Source organism: Parasteatoda tepidariorum, chromosome X1 (genome assembly GCF_043381705.1).
Source record: "Parasteatoda tepidariorum isolate YZ-2023 chromosome X1, CAS_Ptep_4.0, whole genome shotgun sequence".
Taxonomy (NCBI): Eukaryota; Metazoa; Arthropoda; class Arachnida; order Araneae; family Theridiidae; genus Parasteatoda; species Parasteatoda tepidariorum.
The window spans coordinates 59471021-59497375 of NC_092214.1; the positions used below are offsets into that span (position 1 = coordinate 59471021).

At 27.4% G+C, this 26355-nt stretch overlaps 1 protein-coding gene across 1 annotated transcript in view; it reads left to right on the forward strand.

Moving 5' to 3' along the window:
• LOC107447342 (putative receptor-type tyrosine-protein phosphatase mosPTP-1) overlaps positions 1-26355 on the forward strand; it is a gene marked incomplete in the record, with an annotated part of 116548 nt that overhangs the window by 55212 nt on the left and 34981 nt on the right. The window contains 5 exon segments of the mRNA XM_043039056.2: positions 19673-19796; positions 23072-23253; positions 24539-24723; positions 25732-25846; positions 25955-26152. Of these exon segments, the coding sequence (XP_042894990.1) occupies positions 19673-19796; positions 23072-23253; positions 24539-24723; positions 25732-25846; positions 25955-26152 (804 nt within the window).

Consider the following 26355-nt stretch of genomic DNA (forward strand, 5'->3'; position numbering starts at 1 on the left):
GGGTTGTTGGGCTACCGAAGCGGGTGTGCCATCCCCGCTGCAGAGTATCGAAATTGTGATGGCATGCCTTCGGATCTTCCTCAGGGATGTTTCCCAGACCGTCGCCAATAACCCATTGTGCAGCTCTAGTGTGACGTAAAAAGAACTGCAACAGCAATGTAATTGTAAATTATGCTAATTCGAAGATTTCATAGTACAGTTCCGCGCAGTTGTGTTCACCATGGGATCAACATCAATAATATAATCATAGGCTGTATTAAAAAAATGTGATTTATGCTTTAAAGTGAGACAATTGTTTTTCTATTACTGATTACTTGCAATCTTTGCAAATAATTTTTTGAAAAAATTGAAAAACAATTTTATAAGTGGAACAAAAACATGGTTCTTACGGTTTTATATGTTGTATGTTATGTGTCTAGTATCAGTAAAAAATTTGGGTTTTCTATTTTTCTTTATTTAATTATGGCTGTTCAATAAATGTTGAAATAAAATCCACATATGAAGATTTAATCTTCCATATGTGTATTTTATTCCTCTTCAATAATGAAATTCAATATGAATATCGTTAATTATGCATCTGACATTGTTCAAGTAACTTCAATATTTATTAAAATAATGGGAGTAAACATTATGTCAGATTTATTGCCATTGATATTACTGTTACGATAGTCTATTTGTGCAAAATTAAGTCGGAAAACTAATATAATGCTGAAATTTGTTTAGGTGTATACGAGACCTATCGTACTTTTGTTACTTGTGTATTAATTAAAATGTATAATAAAACAAAGTCTTTTGCCTTTTTTCATTCACAATAATATATTTGTCAGGTAATTTAGCAACATCAGATAAATTTAGGTTTTTTAAAGTGACTTAAGCCAATTCGTAATTTCATAATATCAAACTTTTGTGTTTGTTTTTATATCAAACTTAAATGCATGAAGTTTATTTTTATTTAAATCTTAGCTGTTATAGCTTAAAAAGATATTAAACTCGATGTAATTAGGAAAAAATATTTTCCTCAATAATCAAATTCAATCTTTGCTTTCGTATTTTAACTATACATACTATTCACTATTGTAAAAAAATATGTAAATAAATTTTATTTTATAACCGTCGTTGAACAGCCGACCCAATTTTTTGGGTTTACGACTACTAATGTTCAACTGCGTAGCCTTGTAATTTTGAACCCGACTCAGAAAACAAGAGAACTCCTAGATCAAGTATTGGGAGAAATTTGCCTTCGTGGAGGACTTTTTTGATAGAACTTACCCGCGTTTACGTTACATGGAGAAGAAAACCACTAAAACCTCACACGGTTAGCCTAACGGCTGACTAACCCATAATCCATCTACCACTGAAGATATTTTACGTCAGCACTGTGGTTGGCGCAAGCCGGATGCGGTATTCGTATCGACTAGTCATTGCTGGGATTCGAACCTGGTTCTCCTCTTTGGAAGGTGAAGGTTCTATCCCCTGAGTTATCACGACTCATGTATATAAATTAAAGAAATGTTTATTGAAATAGTTTTGTGCATTTAAGATTAAGGAATATTTCCTATCGTGATCTGTCTCACCAGCTATAGTCGCCAAGGAGCCAAATGGATTTTATGCTTTCAAATTTAAAAATAAATAAATAAATAAATGTTAAGAACGAGTTGCACCCTGTTAGCTGATCTCCTTATGTGATTTTCTTTTTTTATTATATATTTTTTTGCGTCTCGTCGGCTACTGCCCGGAAGTTGCCAAGACTTGATGATTATTCTGTTACAGATCACAAAACGGAAATCTTCCAGAAATAGATTTTATATTTTGTTGTATTTAGCTTAAGAAAATATTGAGTAATTGCTGAAAATAACATTGTTGTAAATAAAAAATAACAATATAATTAAGTCTGAGATTTCGAGGGTGGTTTTTAATTTCAGATTATACAAATTTGAAACTGCCTATTTTAACTACCATTAAACTAAAAAAAAAAAAAAAAAAAAAAAAAAAAAAAAAAAAAAAAAAAAAAAAAAANAAAAAAAAAAAAAAAAAGAAAGAAACTTTAACAATTAAAAGCTTTCTTGATTGTTCTTATTGTCCTGTTTATGTTTAACATAACAATATATTAATGAATTATTTATATTCTAAATAATATATTACGCGTATTAGTTAATAGCAAACCAGCATTAATACAACATTTTAACACCAAATATTATTGATAATAATTAATTGTTAACATATTTTTTTTTATCATGAATTTTAAATTCTCAAAAAACCAGTACTTATTGGTTACTGGTAGCATGAAGAGAAATTCGCCAACAGTTAGAACAATGCCAGTTTCTGATTTACATTTATCACTGGCTACTGATGATACACATGGATGCATCGAATATGAATCCGTGAATATTATACAAAGTGAATACTATTGAGTACTATATTATTGTGAATGTTGCTAAATTTTATTTAGGTAACAAAAACATTTACAATGTAAAAATAGCATAAATGCTAAGTACGCCTGTTAAAGACTTTTGACTTTTTTAACGTAAATGTTTATTAACTTCATAATGCTGTCTTTCAGTTCTTCGACAACGCTGTTAAACTAAATCATTACTTTTTTTAAAAAATTATTTTTGCTTTAAAACGCATACTGTTTTAGAACTGTGTTTTCTTTTAACTGAAAGAAATTTATCACTGTCAAAGTTAGCTCAATTGTGGCGAAACCATGGTATTTAATCATGGTTGATAAAAGCCATATTTTGTTTAACAAAGTTGGAATTTTTTAAAATTTTAATCAGATTTTTTTTAAAAATTGTTTTTGCGTTTAACGATCAAAACTGTTACAAAACGTATAAATAGTACTTTCTATTATTTAACATAATACTGCAACTAAAATTCTTAATGCTACTAGCAATAAAAATTTTAATTTTATAATTTTTGCGAACTATTTATTGAATAAATGAAGTCAGTTATTTTTTTTTTTTATCAAACTAAAAACATTAATGAATTGCAAAGGCAGAGAACCATCTTGTCCAGTAGAACAGAGAATATTTTTGAAAATAAATTATTATTAGTAGAACAAGTCTTGATTCATTATTTACAAGTAGCACAAGTTCAACTGCTAAAATGTTTACATTTTTAAACTATTAAACATTTTAACGGTTAAACGTGTTGTCAAAGACAACCAATGAAAATGATCTCTATCATCAGTTTGTATGCTAGATAACAATGTTGCAACTGATGCAAGCAGATGATGCAATTTTTACTGGTTCCAGATTTAGCTGAAGTTTTCATAGGAATTCTTCAAATATTTCACTGTTTTAAATTTATCTATGATATAATTGTTTTAAAATCTTTTTTTAAAAAATATTTTATCTCCCCCCTTATTATAAACCATTCTTTTTTTTTTTAGCTTTATTTGCCAAGCTCTTTTAAAGCTAAAGAAACAGGACCACCCACACGCAGATTTTTCCCTCTCCCTAGATAATAGTTTTGTAGTTAGTAGATTCCGTGCATTTTATATTACATACAGTTGGACCTCTATTTAACAAAGTCGCTAAATTCCGATAATAAGTTCGTTATATGGAAAACTCGTTAAATAGAAAATCACCTTCTGAAATACTTAAACAACACAAAACAGGTTTTTAATTCATAAACACTAGGCATAATTAAATTAAAAAAGCAATTGATGTACCTTTATCTTGTAAGCTAGTATCTACTATTTAATTTATAAATCTTAACCACAAAAGAAATCTGTATGGAAAGCAAGAATAGAGCAAAACATTATCACAGTCACTATCATACTACATGCATTTTCAACTAAAAAAAAAGCTAAATTTATGTATAAAATTATAACTGCATTTATTATAAAGTAATTTTAAACATACATTACCACACGTGCTCTTAAATTTAATTGCCATTGATAAAATCCGTTAATTTGGTTTAAGTTTTTTGTTTGAAATACAAACAAAAAGGGAAAAGAATTTTACTGCTTTCTCTAAGATAACTTTTAGAGAAAGCAGTAAAACATTACATAAAGCAGTGGCTTCGAAAATTAATTCAAAGTCATTTCCCCCCATAAAATGCGTTAACAAGTTTGGAATGTTCTGAAATATTTTGAAAAATAGCGTAAGTGGATCTCAAAGAAAAGTTTGTTAAACAGAAAATTCACTTCGCAATTTGAAAGTTATTTCACAAAGAAATTTCCAAAATTTTCTTGATTCCTCAAAAAAAATTCGCAAAATAGAGAAATTCACAAAATGGAAGTTCGTTAAATAGAAGTTCGGCTGTATTTATTTTTTAAAAATCAAAACACCATATCAAAATGACATGGAAGAAAATATTTTAAAAATGCTTTTAAACCTTTTTATGCCTTTCTTCTTTATCAAAAGAACTCGTGCCAGAAATTTATGCATGAAACCAATCGAAAAATAAATTTAGAATTCAAAACATGCAATGAATTCAGTATACAACTTGAATACCATAAAAAAAAAATTCAATAAATTAATGACTCAAAAAATTTTTGGAAGAAGAAACGGTCTCTATGAAAATTATTACACTATTAAAAATAATCATTATAGTTAAAAAAAATTATGTTTTTTTTTTTAAATACACTAAATGAGGGCTAAATACAAATAGTAAAATGACGGCATTCTCCGCATGTTTTAGTGTAGAAATTTCGCAAAAGTGGAAAAAAAAGTCTTTCAAATTAAAAATTTTGTTTTTAATAAAATTAGACTTGTTTGTTATAGATAACCGTTTTAGGCATTGTTTCTATAATCTTTGACCAAAATTACTTTGGTAAGTAACAAATGTTTTAACGGGAAGTAAATTATTGTGTCAGCACGTCCAAAAACGCATTTCTCAACTTTTTAAAATTACGTATGGTCACTGCAATGTTTACCTGACCTTTTTTAGTGGTTTATCAAATCACTCTACCTCAAAAAATATTCAGAGTTTCATTAAATTGGTAATATAATTTAACAACTAAAACTATGATAAAAGTATGACTGACGATAACTTAAATGAAAAGATTTGAAAATCTTATCTGTTTAAAAAATATTTGATAATTTAACTAGTTATCTCTAACATGTGAAATATCTGTTAGCTTAACTGTTTTATTTATAAGCCCCGTTTCTGACATCTTTTTCTTCTCTTCACAAGTTATAAGTTAATTCTCTGCAGTTAAGAACCACTAGACAGTGAAAAGAAATAGATAATTAGTTTCATGTATCCCGTGTTTTCAAATTAAAATTATTATTATCTCTTCTTCTGTATTTAACATTGACAATGTTTGCTTGCTTTTGGGTAGTCGTTTTTTTCTTCATTACTTGCATAATATATAAGATTTATTTTCAAAAATAATTTTTTCACTTCAATTTAAATAACCAAATTATGAGTTCGAAATTCCATATAAAGATTTATGGGAGCGGGATTCATAATTCTTAAAAGCTCGTTAGAACGGTTTTTTAAAGATAAGTGCGTTACCGATATTGAAAGAAAATTGCATAACAACTCATTTACACTATTGTATAAGCAGCTCATTTATACTATTCTTGTATTAATCATAATTATTTAAGTGTAATTCTTTCTGTTCGACAACTTCTCTCCATTTTTCTGATAACTTGAAGTTTTTGATGAAAAACTTTGACACAAGAATCTTTATCTTAACTAAAGAGTTATTTTTCCCATAAAGAAATAACTGAAAATCTAAAAGACTGAGGTCTGGTGAATTCGATGGATGGGTAAGAACATCCCAACCAAGCTCTAACATTTTGTGTCAAATGCCAAGGATGAACAAGGCCTTGCATTGTTCCGTTGAAACATTAAGTCCTGATTCACTATTTCTGAGTAGTTTTATTCACTAAGTGTCTTTAAAATTAATTTTGTTAAATACTATTTATTTTCATTGCATGTTCTGAACTGTTTATACCTCACCTTCCAAAAACCATTTATCGAAAACTGAAACGAAACTTCTGGACAACTTAATAGCTTTAATAATTTCATCTGTTAAAAAAAGGCTTTAATTTAGGAAAAATTTTTAAAAAAAAATTCTTCATGTAGATTGTTACTAAAACATGTAAATATAATATTGTTTGACCCCTAAATAAGAAATTGGAAACCAGAACTAAAATTTTAAATTCTACCTTTAAGTGAAACGGGACCAGTAGTTATTTGTTAATTCGTTTATTTTTGTAAAAGATCTTTATATTTTTAAACGCTTCTTTATTTATTTTTTTAATTTATAAAACATAGACGAAATAGAAAAAATATTTAACTTTAATGCTAGTGACCTCGAATTTTGTCTGGTAAGCTAACCCCGATTTCACTAAAGAAAGATCCTCATAGTTAGCTAATTAAAATAAACCTCTAAAATTAGCATTGCAAAAAGATAAGGAAGTGTTTCTCTACGCCTCTGAAGTTCAATAATCTTATTCATGATCAAGGACAAAACCCATCATCGTTTATTGTCGGGACTTTTAAATGATGTTCTCAAATTTAACATCTGAATTTTACGAGAGGATTATATGAAGATCGTATTTTAATCCTATGCTATTTAAAACGTTTTATTTTAAAAAAACAAATACAACTTGAACAATTATAATATTGCATGTAGTCAGAATAATCTTTACGCTTTCACATTAATTGATTGAGTTTCGCTTCATTGATTAAGTTCACATCAAGGAAATCTTAAAAATCTAACCCAATAATCTACTTGATTTAATTACTCGTACATGGAGTCTATATTGATCGCAATCAGAGGAAGAAGTCTAACTTTTTTTAAAAATAAGTATAAATAATTTTTAAAAAGTGAGATTTTTATTTTTTGAAACATGAATAATGCTGCTAAATCGGTTTTCTGTAGTAAAAAATTAATAAGTAAATAATGCATCTGATAAAACGAAGCGAGACAGCTTTATTTTTTGATACTTGTTTTCAAAAAGTGAACTTATTTAAATATAAAATAAAGGAAAACTAAGAAAATGTGCTGTCAAATGAAAATGAAAATGCAATGATTTGAAAAATAATAACAAAAAATTCTTTTAAATCAAAATGTATAAGATCAATAAACAAAGATGCGCTGTAAATTAAAAAGAAAATGTGACGATTCTAATAAACCTTTAATCTAATGATTGGATTTTCGTGTGTTCTGTAGTGAAAAAATAATAAATAACATATCTGATAAAGCAAAACGTGACAGCTTTATGTTGCTTACTTGTTTTTTGAAAGGTGAATTCTTTTAAATCAAAATGGATAAGAAAAATTAACAAAAATGTGCTGTAAATTAAAAATAAAACTTAACGATTAGAATAAACCTTTAATCTAATGATTGGATTTTCGTATGCTAGTCGAGGATCACCTAGAGAAGAGTAAGCCCGCATAGGAAATGCTAATTACTGTCTAAACTAATTAAAGACAACTATTTGTTTTTAAAAAAAAACTATTTTCGATATATTTTACTTCAGAAATGGGATACAGATGAAATTTTGTACTGAGGGCATCCATATTTTAATCATTATACATGTACTTTCTTTAAATTAATAATTTTATTAATGTGTTATTATTTTTCTGTGCACGCTCTGCATTTAGCTTGAAATATTAAACGTAAGAGAGAAAATAAAATGAAAGCAGTAATTTTGCAATAACTTTTCCGTTTAATTCTTTGAATTGCACTTCCCACGCTTTGGTTAAACGTTATATTTACTTAACTACTTTGTTAATGAATTAGTAAATAATTGAACTACAGGAATGCAATGTACTTGGATAGTAATCTTTTAAATTTCAAAATATTATTTTAAATGTTTTTTAAAATAACAGTTGTATATCATATTTCATATATCATATTTTAAATCATTCTTCAACTATATCAATTTTAAATTACCCTTCAATAGGGTTTGTTGATTTAAATCACGATTTAAATAAAATGATTTTTTATATATATATTGATTTAAAAAATCAGTGTTTTAAATTATTGATACTTTTATTATTTTCTTTTCTAAGTTTTAAAATTTATTTTAAATAAATTGCTGCATTCATTAATTTAAGTTAACGAGATTACTTTCGTGGTGTGTGTTAAATTCCAACACATTTGAAATTACATTTTTAAAAATNTTTTTTTTTAGCTTAACTTATCTATTTTGATATAGGATTAAAAATGAATATTTTTATATAAAAATATGTAGATTAAATATTTATTTATTTTTTTGAGGAATGACTTCATTTCTAAACACAATCTGTTACAATTATTTTGTCATTTTAAAAATCAAGAGAAAAAAAAAAGATCACAATTTTAAATTCAAATTCTGGTTTGCTAATTGAAACTTTCTTTTAATAGTTAAAGTATTCTTTAAATTCTCTATTTCATTTACTCTTTAAATTTCAATTATCCATTTGTTTCAAATTGGTTGCTGTGCATTCAAAGCTATGAATTATAATGAAAAATTGTTTTGGATAAATTACTTAGAGCTTCTAAAATATTGTTATAATATAGTTTTAATATTAATTTAATTTTGATTAACCATTTATAAAGTTTTTTTAATCATTGATCAAAGTTCTTATACAGTGTATTTGTATTAAAAAGAATCCGATTTAAATAAAAAAAAAATCTGATTTAAATAAAAAAAATCACTAACCCTGCTCTTCAAACATTTACAAATATTTTTGATTTGTTCGTGACAATCGGATCACGAGATCAAAAGTTATTATAATGCTCCTTTTTTTCATTTTGTGCACGGGATATTGGATATGCGATAACTTTTCTCATACTGTTAGACATTTCTCGAAAAAAAAATGATTAGATAACAATTTATTTGATTATTATTTTGTATAACATTATTGCTCATTACCAAACAAAAAGCCTAACCTGACCTTTCTCCAATGTCCAGTTAAATTTCATCATCATGATTTTGAAACCATAGATTGCTAACAATAGTTGTCATAACATAGGATACATAGGATAACATAGTTGTCAATTGTTGCAAAATCGTGCATTCAATTTTTTTTTTTACCACTCCAGTTGTAAACGGTTTCAAAGCCGTAAAGGTTAAGAAATATTTCTAACCGAACGGTTAAGAAATTAATTTTTACGGTTATTTAGATAGAGAAGCTGATGCCGGATATTTTACCGTCGCTTTAAAATAAAATTTTTAACAGTTAGGAAAAACATGTAGGGGAGAGTCGGGTAGCCCCGCCCACCTAAGGAAGTTTGCTTATATTTCTGTATAATATTGAGTAATAATCAATATTTTTGTATGTTTCTATTGTTTTACCATCTAGTTAAATAATGCAAAAAGAATAAACCAAAAAAAGAATAGTTTAACTTAAAAAAATAGAAATTTAAAAAAACATGTTTTTTAGCTCCTTTCAAGATGTGTCGGGTAGCCCCGCCCAGTTACAAAAATTGGGTNTCTCACTCTATTTGGATTGTCCTACAATAAGAAACTTTTTACGACTGTTGAAATATTAGTTAATATTTAACAGTTATTCAATATATACATATTTTTTTCTTCCTACTTACCTCTTATTCTNAAAAAAAAAAAAAAAAAAAAAAAAAAAAAAAAAAAAAAAAAAAAAAAAACATAAATAAAGCAATAGTATATAACGTGTAAATTAGAATTGATTTCTTAAAAAAAAACATAAATAAAGCAATAGTATATAACGTGTAAATAAGAATTGATTTCTTAAAAAAAAACATAAATAAAGCAATAGTATGTAAAGTATGTTTCTGATGAATGAAAGGAAACTCAATCGTATATATTTAATTCACCGCATCAAGATCTTATCCTGTGACATTTGTCACTACAATACTATTCCGACATAAAAAAAAGGCCAGAAAGAGAGGCGTGAATGAAAGCGGTTTTATTTTTTAATGATGTATTTGCTGCGTCATTTCCTTTCTATTTAATGTTTCAGTTTCGGTTTGGAAAAGCCTGTTTTCTTCTCTGAGAATCAAGTGAGTTGAACAAACGAGGCGTGCATTTCAAGTAAATGTGACTTGTGAATGTTTCCGAAGTATATAATTAAATACTTAACTAAGTATATTTTGAAATAAAAAAAATAAATAAAAAATAAGAAATCCCTCGTCTGATTTTAAAATTTTTTACATAGTGCAGTGTGGGAAAAACGTACACGTTACGATATTAAAAACTTTTCCTATATTGGTCAAACTTTCCTCAGTTTTAGGCAATTTTGAAGTCTGTATTTTTGTGTATTTTTTTATATATATATAACCGTAGTTGAACAGCCGACCCAATTTATGGGTTTACGACTACTGATGTTCAACTCTGTAGCCTTGTAATTTTAAACCCAATCCAGAAGACAAGGGAACTCCTGGATCGAGCATTGGGAGAAATTTGCCTTTGTGGAGGACTTTTTAATGTCGCTAACCCGCATTTGCGTTACACGGAGAGGAAGACCACGAGAAAATCCCACGGTTAGCCTTACGGTAAGGGGACTCTAACCCATGATCCGTCTACCACTGAGGATATTTCACGTCAGCACTGTGGTCGATGCACGGAATTCGTCTCGACAGGGATTCGAACCCGGTTCGCCTCATTGGAAGGCGCACGCTCTATCCCCTGAGCCATCTCGGCTCCTACCTAGTGTATTATAATTAATAGTACTAACGTTTCGAAATAGGAAGATGTACAATTTGGAAATTTTTTTTTGTCGGGGGAGTAGTGAAATGTTTGGCCCACATAATTTCCTTCTTACAACGTTTTATTTATTTGCTATCGTGTATGAGGGTGAAATATTTCAAAAGAAATTTTGTCTACTTTCCGACTAACTGGAGCACTCATCTCATTTAGTGTTCTGTGTATGTTGATGACAATAGAAGTTTAAATGGTTTTCTGATCGATGAAAGCGGAATTTGTTGTCATTTTATCATCAAATATAATTTATCGTTAATCCGAATTTCGACCGGTTTCTAATTATATAGTGTGTTCTAATTTTAAATGGAGTTTTGCTCTTAATTCCAATACAAGTTATAATTGTTTTCTAAATAATGCAAAAAAACTTTATACCCTATCGAAATTTCAACCGTTTTTCGATTTAAACAAGCACAGATCTGTAAAATATTTTTACTTTTATCACACTCAAAAGTCTACCGCAAGGACAATGATGACGTAAAATATCCTCAGCGGTAGACGGATCGTGGGTTAGAATCCCCTTGCCGTCCGGCTAACCTTGGGAGGTTTTCGTGGTTTTCCTCTCCATGCAACGCAAATGCGGGTCTGTACCATTAAAAAGTCCTCAATTAAGGCTATTTTTCCCATTGCCAGTAGTTCCCTTGTTTAAATCCAGGAGTTTCCCTGTTTTCTGGGTTGGGTTCAAAATTACAAGGTTACGGAGTTGAGCATTGATAGTCGTAAACTCAAAATTTGGTCCGCTGTTAAACGCCGGTTATAAAATAAAACAAAACGAAATAAACGAAAGAAAATTACCTTTTGATGAAATACCTTCTTTAAAATCATGCAATATAAAAAAATAAGAGAAAAATCTTCGCTATACTGAGGTCAAAAAAATTCATATAATTTGTTATTTTATAATAATTTTATTATTTTCTAATTTTTTACTTGCTTTATTAAAATTTTTTTAAAATATATATTTTTTCACTCCAATTTATTTATTTATTTATCATGGCTTTGGGAAATGGCTAACTGTTTATTTTCGTATACTTCCTGGTAAAAAGAAAAAAGAATTTCTTCTCAATTCTTCGCTAGAGGTCATCTCTATGAAATGAATGATTGTAAAAATTATCTTGAAGAATGGTTTGAAAATCATTGAGATCAGCGGAAATAACCACTTGTTAGATCTATTTTTTTAAAACTGTATGTAGGCAATCGTATATACTTTTATTCAACTGAATTCATTATCGATTTTAGACTGCTAAGATAAAACTTTTATAGTTAAGTTTATTACTTATTTTTTACCTTTCTTTTTTTAAAATTATATTTCTTCATTATGTTTTTTAATGAACAATGATTTTCGTTGAATTAATCATTATTTAGAATAGATTCGATAAGTAATTTTCTTCTTAAAAAGAAAAAAAAAAAGAAACTTGAAAGAAAGGAAGAAATTAATCTAAAAAAAGAAAGAATACATTGGTTGATACAGAAATAATATCTTCAATTTTGTCAAAACTTTATACATACTTTAATTTTTCAATTTATCTTACAGCCCCCCAGCGTATAAGTCGACTTTTCAAACCCCAAATTCAAAATTTTTTCCAGTGAAGTCTAATTAACCAGATAATCCAAAACATTGCTAGATCACTTCCTATTGTTTGACAGTAAGCTATTGTTACCAATCAATCTAAAGAAAAACTTTCAAATTCTTTTTCCTAATCAATATATATGAAATGTTCCTTCACTGGGTAGTGTACCTTCACTGGATGGTTTACCCTAGTTGCTTTTTGTATTGTTTAAAATGTTTTTTTCGCAAACTCAGTGAAAATGATATTAATAGCAACAATAATAAAACAAACTAATCGCTTTCACTTTTTGGGTTTTCTTTATTAAATCTCTCCTAGCAATTAAGTTATCAATGACCAATTAATATATTTGTATTTCATTAAAATCTCACTCTACTGTTCTCATTCTATTTCCTGCAATTTTGCATGATATGAGTTTAAATTGATACAAGCTGTTTTGTTGTAAAATATAAATACATTCCACTGCAATTTCTAAATTTTTCATATGATAGTAAACCTATTTACAGAAATTTTTACTTAATTAAATTACAAAACACTCGAAACATCTCTGATGAAATAATGGAATTTTAGGGGAATTCGTTTTTATTTTTTTTTCTATTATCATTTAAACGTATAATAATTTTCATGACAATTATTTTATTAGTAATTTAATTTTTTTTAATTAAAATTTTTTCAAGATCATTTATACAGGTTTTGTTCTATCCTCATAACTTTCTTTTAAGCGAAACTTAACCGAAGTTGCCTTGCAGTTTTCCATTTTCTTATAACTTTCAATGATATCTTCCATTGTAGCTCATAATAGTTTAAAAATAAAATAATAGATATATCATAATATGAGAGCACATTCTTAATTATAATAGTATCCTTATGTTTCAGTTTAAAAAAGTAAGAGTAGACATTAATATTTTTTATTTGGTGTTTTTCGTGAGAGAATTTATTTACTACACTTTTGCTTAATTTAACCAATTACAGTAAAGCACCGTTTAGCACAGTTAAGCATCTTTCAGGGGGCCGATTGTAAGTCGTTGTATAAATGAAAAGACGTATAATTGAAAATGAAACAAATTGATAGAAATTCGTTGTAGAAATAATCAATTTGGTAACGTCAGTGTTGTAAATTTGGCACTTAAATTTGGTATAGAAAAACAATAGAGGTAGCGGTAATCCCCATGGTAGAATTGCGGCTTTGCCGACTTTGCCGCACGGCGACTTTGCCGCAGAACGTTACAGAGTTTTTGTAGAAAGATTTTTCATTTGAGGAGGGGAAAATTTCGGTTCTCCTTTCTGCATAATTTTTCGAAAAACGTTTTTTTTTTCCTACTGAATTTTTTTTTTCAAATGTGTCTTTCTTGCGCATCAGAGATTAAAAAAATAATCGTGATTTTTCTATTCTCATTTGGGATTCAAAAAAGAAAGTCCGTAATGACTGGCTTCAGCTAGAATTTCAAATTAATTATATAAAATAAAAAATTCAGAAATCGCGAAAGTTTTAAAATATAGTTCGCTCTAGAAATGATGTTCTTTCTTCCCTTTTAGGAACATCATGTTTTACACCCATATTTGAGTATCTCCCCCTCTTTTTTTTTATTTTTAAAAAGAGTCCTATTCGCGTGATTTCGTCGTTGATCTTTATTTTACTGCACGGATTTTACGATTTTTAATTTATGTACGAATTTGAATTTATTATCGTTTAATTTGTTTACGAATTTTAATTTTTGTAATAATTTACAAAATTCGAAGCAGGAAATAATTAGTGCATTTTCCGCTTACAAAATACGAGAAAGCGCCTATATTAGAATTTAAAAAAAAAATATATCACTTTTAAAATTAAAATTTTTTATACATTTTTGTTCTATAACTTTCTTCTGTAAACCTAACGTTTCTGTTACATTAAATTAGTAATTGTTATGATTAAAAGTATCGTAAAGAAAAAAACAAAATTGAAGAGAAAAATGCCCCTCTTTAAAGCTTCACTTTAGGTTTCTTCAAATCCAGGTAAAATATTTATGTATTTAAAAAAGAAAAAAAATATTCCGTTGTATAAATGAACTATTTCAACATAGGACTATGAATTATTTTAACATTTTAACTGGGACTGCAATGAAACGACTTATAAATGAGAAATGTATAAACGGTGCTCTATTGTATTTATTTATTAAAAAAATATGCATCGTATTCCTAATCACCGCCTTTTATATATATATATATATATATAACTATAGATANATATATATTTAGAATCCTTTTTAAAAATGAAGTCAAAATTATGTATGCTTATTAGAGGATGTAAATTTATATTTAAGCAAAGAAAATGCAAAGACATTATCAAAAGCTAATGAATAGGGAGCTGGGATTAAAAACATCGGAATTTGTTTTACTGAAGCAGAAAATTGAGGGGATGAACAAAAATAAGTCTTTTAAATTTTATCTGGCTCTTAAACTGGATTTTTAATTCTGCCTTCTTCTATAGTGATTTGTGAGATTTTGATGGCATTTTGTTTTCCCCCCCTCGCTTTAATACTAAATTGCGACATGTGCGTAACATTATAACTTTAATTATGAAAAAAATTCTGAAAATATATGTTAAGGACTGTGTTTACGGAATACCTTGCATATTATTCCATTAAATTGTTACTTCGGAAGGGTTTGTTACTTTTATTATTATTATTTAACAGTAATCAAATGAAATAGACGTTAATGTGATTTGCGGATGATAATTTTTTAATAGAGCATCCACAGTATTTCGCATAAAATTATTTTACAAAATAGGGAATATAGGATGTTTTCTTTCTTTTATTTGTTCGTCTGGAATATCGGCAAGCTATTATATTTATGAATACAACTACTTTTTAATTCTAAATAATAAAGTGAAATGCCTATCAATTTTTTGGGAGATGATTTTTCTTTTTCACGTGTCAACTTCGTCCGGTATTCTGCAGTTGTGAAAATACGATTTAAAACAAAGAGAAATTGTTTTTTCAACGCGCATTCTTCTGATGAAATTATCAGTGCTGCACATTTTTAATTACGCAGACATTAACTAATAAAAAATTTTCTTAAAAATTTTTTTTTTTAAAAAATTCAGTACTAGAGGCATTCTCAAATTTTTACAAAACTTACTGGATGTTCAATTAAAGACACCTATTAACAGAGAGCAAAAAAATAATATTTAATGACGAATGCTGAGTTTTTATTATGTTGGGTTATAAAAAGTATTTAATAAAATTTTGAAGGCCAGAAATTTTTTTATCACACTTCGCAAAATTTGTGCTTAAAACTAGGGTGAAGAAAAAAAAGCGTCATTTTTCTAATAACGCTAATAGCCTTCAAATGCTCCAAACTAAAAAATTTAAAATAAAGGATGCATTTAGGAAAGCATTTAAAATAAATTAAAATAATTTTTTTTTACATTTTGGATGTAAAAAAAAATATTTTTAGCTTTAGGGCAATGAATAACCATATTAATTAGGGGTTATAATTTTCATAAAATTTGAGAAAATTGCACTTAAACTTTGTCATTAGTTTAACGAACTTTTTCTGAAAATAAGGCAAAAAAATATCCAGTCGTCGTCATCAAATTTTAAGACATTTGCTAAATAACATTGACGAAGCAATTAAAATGTAATGAAAGGAGCATATAATTTAATATAGTCTTCAGCAATATTGGCTCAACAGCCCTTAGCTCCAAATACATGTCTTCAATTGACGTCCCATACATGTACACCAATGCTGGGTAATACGTATTTATTTTGAATAAGAGAGAAGGGGGGGGATTACACTGATACTGATCATAAACCTGATTCTTGCTAGTCTTTAATAAATTGATTATACTGGAATTGGCCATAGATTTTGATGAGACTTTTCCATCAATGATTTTTTCTTCATGATTTATAGTTTTTGTTTAGTTCTTCATTCACACAACCGCAGATACTAATTAATATTTGCTTGTTTTTTAACAATTGAATAATTAAACCCCATTTGCTGTACAATAATTTATCATTATTAAAAAATGTCATTACAGATTAATCTATATTTAAATCGTATTTTCATTTATTTGAAATAACACTGATGACTGATGCATCTTTTTTTGCTCAACATGCCTTATCTGAAACCGAATCTAAATATTCTGTGAGTGTACAAGTCTAAGCAGTGTAATACTTATGATTTCATGCTTTGCGTGATTTACCATTTTGTATATTACCTAGTGTACCATTTTGTATATCAAGATATAAATATTTTAAGTGTATATAAAGTTATCCCATTAAACAGAAATTTATAATTTGTGTGTTTTTCTTTAAAATATTTATTGCAAAGTGTTTGTATTATTCAAATTTTGCTCAACCTTTATTAAGTCGTAATGCAGAAAATGCTTACATACATGTTCTGCAGGCACCTAATATAAAATCCAACTCTTTGCGTACTGTTGATTTGTACATTTTTCAACACTTTGCAATACGCCTACAAGGCTCACCGCAATAAGCCTAATAAATGACATCAACCATTTGCAAAGGTCTGAATTTTCATTTTGCAAATGCCTACGACATACACTATCCTACAATAATTGGCGAGACACTTCCAGTTTAAATTTCTTAAATACTTCGAGGATTATTTCATAACTTTAGAACTTTTTAGGTCACTTGATTTCTCATACTTATCAATAAAGTTTTCATAGGTTTGACAGACCAGCAATAAATTACGAAAGAAGAAAAGTATTTTTGAACACCCTGTGTCAGAAAATATAGCAATAAACTTGTAACTTGTAGAGATTACTGTGGTTGTAGAAAAAGAGTTCGGTTTTGCACAATTTTCAACAATTGCATTAAATTTTGTAAGTCTATTTTAAATATTTTTACAGATACGGACATTTTTATGAAACACTTTTTTTTTCTATGAACGATTACTATGAAAACTATTTTAAATCCTTATATCTTGCACAATTTTCAACAATTGCAATAATTGCATGAAATTTCGTAAATCTATTTTAAAAATTTTTTCATATGCTGACGTTTTTATAAAAACACTTTTTTTTCTATTACTTTTAAAAATATTCAATAAAATTAAACAAAATTTTTGGAGCAATTTTTAATTAATAAAAAAATTATCATTTTAAAATTTGCAAAATAATTCGTTAAAAAGTGCGCAAGAAATGAACTATTAAAGTAATTCTTTCATACTGCTTATTCGCAGAAAACATTTAATTATTTTTTTTTAATACAATTTTGTTGTGAATCGTATTTAGTAACTTAAGAAAAAAAGTCCGATTTGAATAACCTGAAAATTTCAAAAGTTTAAAGTAATTTTCTTAGTAGTATTTTCAAGTAGTATTTGCTCTTAAAAAAAATATTAAACAATATTTTATTAAAAATGACACCGGCATTATGGGGTATCATCCCCTATAAATGTATGTTTTCGTTCCTTATACCATCACAGTTTGGTGTGGGTGACAAGTAACATCTATCATTAACTTTTGTCATATTGCACAAAATAAAATTTATGGAAAATCCTTTACCATTCCGAGCTATCTTCTAAAATTGAAAAAAACTAAGTAAAAAAAATTGCTTGAAACTTTTTAAATGTTCCAAGATAATCAAATCGGACTTTTTTCATAAGTTACCGAATATGATTCACTACACACTGTTTCTGCACATGCACACTTTGAAAACTATTTTAAATGCTCATATTTTGCACAATTTTCAACAATTTTTTTTAAATATTTAAGTGACAATTTAATTAAAAGTTGCTCGAAAAATGTTGTTTTATTTTATTAAATATTTTTAAAGTTATAGCAAAAAAATAAGACAGTAAGTTTTTTTCTTCATAATTATAATTTTTTTTTATGTGTCCATATTTCCATAAATATTTAAGCTAGGTTTATGCAATTATTGCATATAATAACTAAAGTAATTGATATAAGTTACAAGTTTATTACTATATTTTCTGACATAGGTTGTTCAGAAACACTTTTTTTTTTCGTATTTTATTACCGGTCCCTCAAACCTCTGAAAACTTTAAACTTTATTGATAAATATGAGAAATTGTATGATCTTAACACCTCTAGAGTTATAAAATAATCCTCTAACTATTTATTGAGAAATTTTTAAAGATATCAAAAACTGAGAGTGTGTTTTCAATTATTGGAGTGTAATATATCTAGATGCTATTTAAAAAATAACATTGAATGTGAACTTTTTAAAATGAAAATACGATAGGAAGTTATATTGAGAACTCTAGTGACTAATTTTGTAAAGTCTTATATTTAATATGTGATACTATTCCCATCTGCAAAGTAACCCTTTTGCACAAAGTTTCCAAAGCTATTTATGAAGTTCTAGGTAGTCCCTGCAGTACACTACTGACTACTGTTCAAAAGCTAGTCTCAGAAGTATTTTTAAAGCAACATTCATTTTTGAAAGGTCCCCCGCCGAAAAGAAATCTTTTTTAATATGATCATAGCATGTTTTTAGCATTTCTATTTAAAACTTAGAAACCCTTTTAGAAAATATTGTAATATGAAAAACAAAAAAAAGGAGTTTTTATTTTCTTGAGCCGTAAGACATATAATTTATGATTTTTTTCAAAAATCTCACAACTTATAGAAAAAAAAATCTATTTTATACGAAGAAATATAATTTGAACTCTAGGTAGTACTTTCAGTTTATAATTTCTTAAATTCTGAAAAAAAGTCATTAGCGTAATGTTATAAAACATAAAATTTTGAATATCGAATGTTTTTTGACTAAGTATTTACGTGCAGTATTTTAAATATTTTTCCTTGAAGTTATTTTCTTCAAAGAAAAATATTTAAAATAATACCAACTACTTATGGTTCTTCAAACTTGGCATTGGAAAATCGTTATTTAGTTATAAAACATGTTTTCGCTGTTCCTCATTTACCGAACTTGATTTCTGCGAATCCTTTCATATTTTTAAAAATTTTGTATAATTTAATTTATGATCTTTCTATTATCCCGCCATTTCCCAATGTTTGGAAATCAATTCTATTTTAATCTTTTGCACCTTAAGGTTCACTCACTCCTATTTCTTATCTCATTTTTTTTTTTATTATCTTTCAATTTCTTTTTTTCTCCCCGGTAGTTAAATCACATGTTGGTCTCTGTTACTTCTCTAATATCATTTGGTTTTTAGACACTGAGCTCTTGTTCATAGAACCGAAACTATTGCATGTCCATTTCTGTATTTCAATTTGTGTTTTATTTACGTTGTTTTCTTTGCTTTAATCTACACAGCACAAAATATATTCTATCTTATATACCCTATCCTTTTTTGCTTAAAATTTTGTTCACCCAAAAAATCTTTTGATGTGCTCACTAACAAATTACCGACTTTTTGAAAATAAATGTTGTTAAGAAAGCATGTTCACGAACTTTTGATGTTAGTATAACTAATTGCAACATTAGTTAATATTAATGGCACCATTTTAACTATTTGGTAATAACTCAAATTTTTAATTCTTTTCAGATATACCTGAGCCTGCTGGCATGCCTTTAATTATGGGTTTCACATCTCGTTCTGTTAATTTATCATGGGCGCCAAGTACCAATAATCATAATAGTCCAATATTACATTACATCATTCATGTTAGGTAAGTTTATGTATTTTTTTTTTACTGAATGTATTTTTCAAAGTTTTCTATAATATGGCTACAGCTATTCGCGATCGCAACACTCGAATACGCCACCTGGGGAGAAGACCTGTTCCATGTCTTGACCTTCCCTTCCCCCTTTCCCTCTCCTCCTTTTTTCAAAGAATGTACTGTGATATTTTCCCCTTTCTTAATATTTTTCATATTTAATTGTGAAAAGTACTTTTAGAAATTTCCATGACGTTTTTCTTTAGAACTATGTTCAATGTAGTTTTTAGTACCATATAGTATCATAAGTTATAAGTTTTTTATCTATTTAAAAATCAAGAAAGAAACTAACGTACTTCCTTTATCTATGACTCTCCAAACGCTGATGGGGAAAGCATGCGAATTGCTGCCATAGTTAGAGAGTTCTGTTGTACACCACCTGTAGCCCATTTTGATCGACAATAATATTACAGGGTAACAAGAAATTAATTTGTGAGGAAAAAGCAGAAAAAATTGTCCTAATTTCGTGGATATAAAATTTGATTCAAACGGAAACGTTTTTCATCAGAGAGGCCGCACCATCGGATACGACGTGCAAAATTTTACTGTGTGAACGATCGCGGAGTTAACGCACCTGTTACAAATAACAAGTTATATACTAAATAAATAATTAAAAGTTTAAAAATCATTAAAATAGTTATTAAATATACAATAAATTAATATACATGCTCTTACTTAAAATCAGAAATTATGTATTTTGATAATTCTTATAACTTTTCAAATGTACACAAAATTGTACCATGTACAATTGTGCACAATTCAAATGCAACACAATCGCAAGCACTTTACGTTAATAAATACTAATTCAAAATACTTGAATTGTATGTAAATCAAGTGATAAGAACCTAAATATAAATAAAATAAGTTATCAAAATATACAATTAATTAATAAAAAGAATTTTACTAGGTGCGAAATTGTATCATGTGAACAAACAAGATCGCATCTCACTGCTTTATTGTAATTCGATTTGAAATACTTAAATATTATAAATTAAATAATTAAACAGCTAAAAACCTTACAATAATTAAAAAAAAAGTAATTAAATAAAATAAAATCAATCTTGTTTTGGCGCAAAATTTTTCTGCACAGTACAATCACTAACTCTTCCCGGTATCTTTTTACTAATTTTATATTTCTAAAATTTTAACCTATCAAATGACAAAAAGCTAAATACCTTCAAAATAATTTTTAAAAAATAGATGTAAAGAAAATAAACATTTTGCACAAAATTAAAACATAAATTGACTGTGAACACATTATTTCTTTTATAATAAATTTATAATATGCCAGTTATAAATAAATGAAAAGATTACAGCTAAAATTTTTTAAAAGAAACGATATATATAGAATTAATAAAGAAGTTCATGCATTTTTATTGATTTGAAAGCATTATTGAAAATTAGATAGCAATTTTTCATAAATACATGTGCTCTTCATAATTTATTCAATAAACTGTAATTAAAAAAATGTATTTCTTTAAAAAAAAAAAATTGCCATTTCTTTTTAATTGTTATTTAATAATTTTGTAAAGGCCACCTAAATAAAAGTAAATGATTATTTATCGGATCTAAATGCAATTTCAGCTTTCAAAAATGTTTTTAAAAAAAACTGTTTTCAAAAAGTTAACTTCTAAACTTTTCCCCGCAATCCTAAGGATCCTAAGAAACACTATTTGGGGAACTGCTGGTCTGGATTCAGATAAATTCTGGTATTACATTATTATATTTAACTCTTGATCAACTAATTAAACATAGTTTCACACGCATATCCTGAATATTTTACAAGACTTATATATTGAATGATTTAAAGGATTATAACGAAGCAAGCAATTTTTTTTTCAATACGAAGCAACATTAATAAGTAAGATTCCCTTTACTCATCATGTTTACTTGCCTGATAATAAGCATGCAAAATAATTTTATTAAATAAATATAACTGAAAATATATGAAAAACTCATAGTATTTATGAATAAAATTCAAAACATTCTGCAACTTGCCAGGAAAAGTATTGACACAACTTTTTAGGGAGTGTTACCATTCCTTAAAAACTTCTATTTATGTTATAAGTTAATGACGATTTCGTTTGTAAGGGATAAAAAAAATGATAAAAATATTTTCAATACACAGTAAAGCTTGATTAGATTAGCTTATTTTTATGATCACATAAACGTAAACTAAAGAATCTTAGCTTATACGAGAAAAAAAATTAAAGAAAGAATGTAATGAATCAAGCTTTTCATAAGCAGCTTAAAATATAAAATTATTATTTTTTATTTTTTATTCTCTCCATTTCTTTTTAATGTTATAATGAAACATTTAAAATTTAAAAAAATTCAATTTGAAATAAAACAATGTTAAAAGCTCCTGAAAATTTTGACCGGATATCATGTTGCAGATTAAGTCTACAACATGGACTTTCAGATGATCAAATATATAAAACATTGAAAAAAATAAAATATTCAAATTATTGACCGAAAACATAATTATGTTCATACTTATTAATAGTAAAATAGTTTCTTAAGCACCCCAGAAAAACAATAAATGCCTTTTAAACTTTGCAGAAAATACATTCAACTTCTTGCTATCGCTTACCGGTGTCTATCGTCCTATGTCTCAGGCTAAGTAACCAACAGTTTTATCCATTTAAAAAGTTTATTTCACAAACGAGTTTGGCTCTCATATGGAAGGTAGATGGATTCAAAAGGATTTCGTGAAAAAAATATTGCCATATTTATCGTTTACAAGTAATTATTAAAAGATATTAAATTTTGACTCTGTCTTTTTCGACAAACATGAATTATTATATTTGAAAATTTTTCGCCAATTTTATCACTAAATTAGCTTGTTGTGAGATAAATTAACTAACAGGAATAAATTGTATGAAATTAAATTATCGATGGTCATACAATATTACATTCAGGATGTCACAAATGTTTCGATATCATTTAGTGTTTACAATGCAGATGAATATCTAACAATATCCCTGTGCTACTTGGGTAGTGGTATTTATTTTATAATTATGAGAATATGATTTTAAATTATGCTTAACAGGGCATTGGGATCAAACTTTTTCATGTCCGAAGTATTTCATGTGTCCTGATCAAAAATTTAATTATTATAATTTACTTAAATTAAATTTTAATAATATGCTCAAATTCCTATGAAAATCAAAGTAAGCTAAAATGTTTTTTTCCTCATAAATGCTAATATAAAATTTCTTTTTCAGAGTTGGTGAAATGGGTGAATGGGAAAGTGCTATGGGTGTTATGACTCCTGATAATAAAACTGCTTACCATGTCATAGGCTTGCAGCCATACACTGTTTATTCATTTCGAGTCATTGCAGTAAATGCAATTGGTGCAAGTGAACCGAGCAAAGAATCATATTATATGGTTACTCTGAGAGAAGGTATTGTACTTTTTAACTGCATCCTTTTTAATTTGCGATATAATTGATATCATTTGTAAAAATACAGTGTGGGGCGTATAACATAATCATCAGCTCTTGCAGAAAATATAAATTTAATTTAATTCACAGTTGAGTTATTTTTTCATTCTTAAGAAAATAATTGAATCTAATAAATCCTCCTTCATATTTGAAATCACTGTAAATGTATTTTAATGTCGAGAATAGTTTTTCTATCACAACTTGGCCTATGAGCAATGACGATACAATGCAGCACGCCTCTTGAATGTCTGTCAGATATAGTAAAATTGCTGGAGCAGAGGAACATTTAGAACTTCAGCTCAGCCCCAGCTCCCGGAAAAATAGTTACAGATTGCTCTGGTTCTGGGCTCTAGCTCCAGCCCCCTGGAGAAAACCGTGCATAATTTGAATCTAAAATCTAACATGTTTTTCTGAAGTCAACTTTTTATAAATCTTTTCTGAAATATTTTAAAGAAACATTCCATTGTATTCAAGCTTTTAAAATAGTGCATATACCATATATTTTTTAGTTTTTGTAAATTAAAATTTGTCATAATTTTCTGATATTAGCCATATGGCATTTTCTTTGCCTACCCTGCTGAAAACAATTAATTTATGAATTTTAAATTTTGCCATTATAATTTTTAATTTATGTATTTTGAATTATTTTCATTCTGTAAGTATCTTTTCATCAATGCAAAATGATTGTTCAATTTAAATTTTTTTATTAGTTACTTTATAATTAGTTTATTACTTTATTTGTGACACGGTGTTTCATAATGACCACCCTTATATATGTATTAAGAATATTTACAAAAAATGAACTAGTTTTAAACTATGCACATTTTCAAACTGTGATCTATCCTTATTGATATTAATAAGAGCAAAGGAGTTATGAAAATTCTCTAAAACTAGTTCATTTGAGGATGAAGTTTTGCAGTGATCCCTGGAGAATGACACAATCATTTCAGTCTCACTAAATGATTGAGCTGTTTTTTTTTGTAGTGTTTTAATTCCTCCTTTTCTCCTCCTAACCTCAATAATGATTGCTCAAAGTTAGAAAAAAAAAATTTTTTTTTTGCACTTGAATATCAATTTTAAACATGCATAGTTGTTTGACTTACTTTTTCATAAGAATTCTAAAAATATATATTAAAGGCAGCAATTACATAACAGCCTGTATAATTTTGTAGGTAAACATTTTCAGACTGGATTGTTTAACTATTTTCCTGTTCATTAATTCATAAGTTTTATTGTTGATTTTTAGTTCCTGATGGTAAACCAACAATAACTGGAGCTTTTAACACAAGTAGCACATCCATACGTCTTGAATGGACTCCACCTCCTGAAAGAACTATTCATGGTGAATTTTTGGGATACAGAATAACTTACAGGCCTCGAGATCGTCCAGAAGAAGAAAGAGAAATTATTCTCAGGGATCCAAATTTAAGAGTAGGCTAATTAATAGTATTTAAAATATTCCGTTATTTGTCAAAATTAAAGTATTTGAAAATTTCGATGAGTCTTTTAATTTTTTTAAATTTACTTTTTTAATTAATAATTTGCGCTCATAGGTATGGGTGCCAAAGATAAAGAAAAATGGGTCAATAAGCTTAATGCTTATTAAAGCAACAATCATTAATAAGTTACACATAGGGTAAGTTGGTCTTGTTATAAAAACTTGTCACAAAATGCTAATATAAACTGGCAATTTGATGTTATGCACTGCCTACAACTAACGTGGGTGCTGAAGGATCATTTGACGTAAAAAAGTCTATTAAGTGATGAATGACAAAATATGAACGAGGATGATTTAAAAATTTTCATACAGCATTTTGCACTAAAATTCTGTTCTTTTAAATAAAAATACTAATAGTGAAATAATCCATAATGAATAAAATAAAAAAACCAGTAATGGAAAAACTTTTTTCAGCTCTCTTAGTTGTTTTATTTTTATTATTTGTACTATGTCTATGTCTTTCAGTGCATAGATTGCATAATTTTATGTATTTGTGTTCTCATTAAACTTTTATATTATTTTGCAAATTAATCTTTTCCCCCCAACAAACTTTCCCTACTAATAATAACCCTAAAGTCAATTTATCATGTTATTTAAAAAGGAAAAAAATATAAAAGTTTTTCTTTCTTTTGTAATTAATGATGTTTTAAAATCAAGTTAGTTCCAGCAAGGATTTTAATTTAGCATTCTTAAAGGCAAAACCAGAAAAAGCTGTATTTCTTTTTAATCTAAAAAATGTTTTGAGTTTGTTAATTACTAGATTTTAGATTCCATAGTTTTTGATTTTGATTTTAATTTAAGATTTTTTCATTATATTAATGAAATTAACTTACGTATTAGCAATAAAAATTGGATTCTTACTATACTATTGTTTTAACTGGTTTTTAAATTTAATATATTTAAAAGTTTGCTTAAATACTGATAAGGTTAATGTCTTATAGCAATACACCATACGGAATTTAGATATTTTCACTCAATATCTAATATCAGTTCAAGTTTTTAACCCTGCTGGCCATGGCCCTGCTGCAACTGTTGCTGTTATGACAGATGAAGGAAGTATGTTTATTATTTTAAATTATATGAATTTTTGATGTACTATTTTCGTTTTAACTGTTCATGCTGTATATTACTTACTACATGCGCCTAATTCATGATTTTTTGTAGCTCCATCAAAAACTCTGAACTTATCAATAGAAAAGGTTGGAGACAGCTCTGTGAGACTGAGTTGGCAGGAGCCAGAATTTCCAAATGGCATTATACAAGGGTATAGAGTTTATTTTCAACACACCGCTCTAAATCATACAGAAATGCGTCGAACTCAAAATCCACAGCCTATTATGGATTTCTTACTTCAAAATTTAAGTAAGTATGACTAATAATTTTTTTTAAACAAATCACTCTGTTTTGAATACAAACTCTTTAAAATGAAAACCAATTACCTAGTTTCTTTGTATAATTTATGCTTTTAAACTTTTCATAATTTTATATTCAGGTTTTTACACTTAAGTTTGCTTACTTTCAATTTTAGTTAGCTAATGTATAATTCATATTAGGATGATGGATTA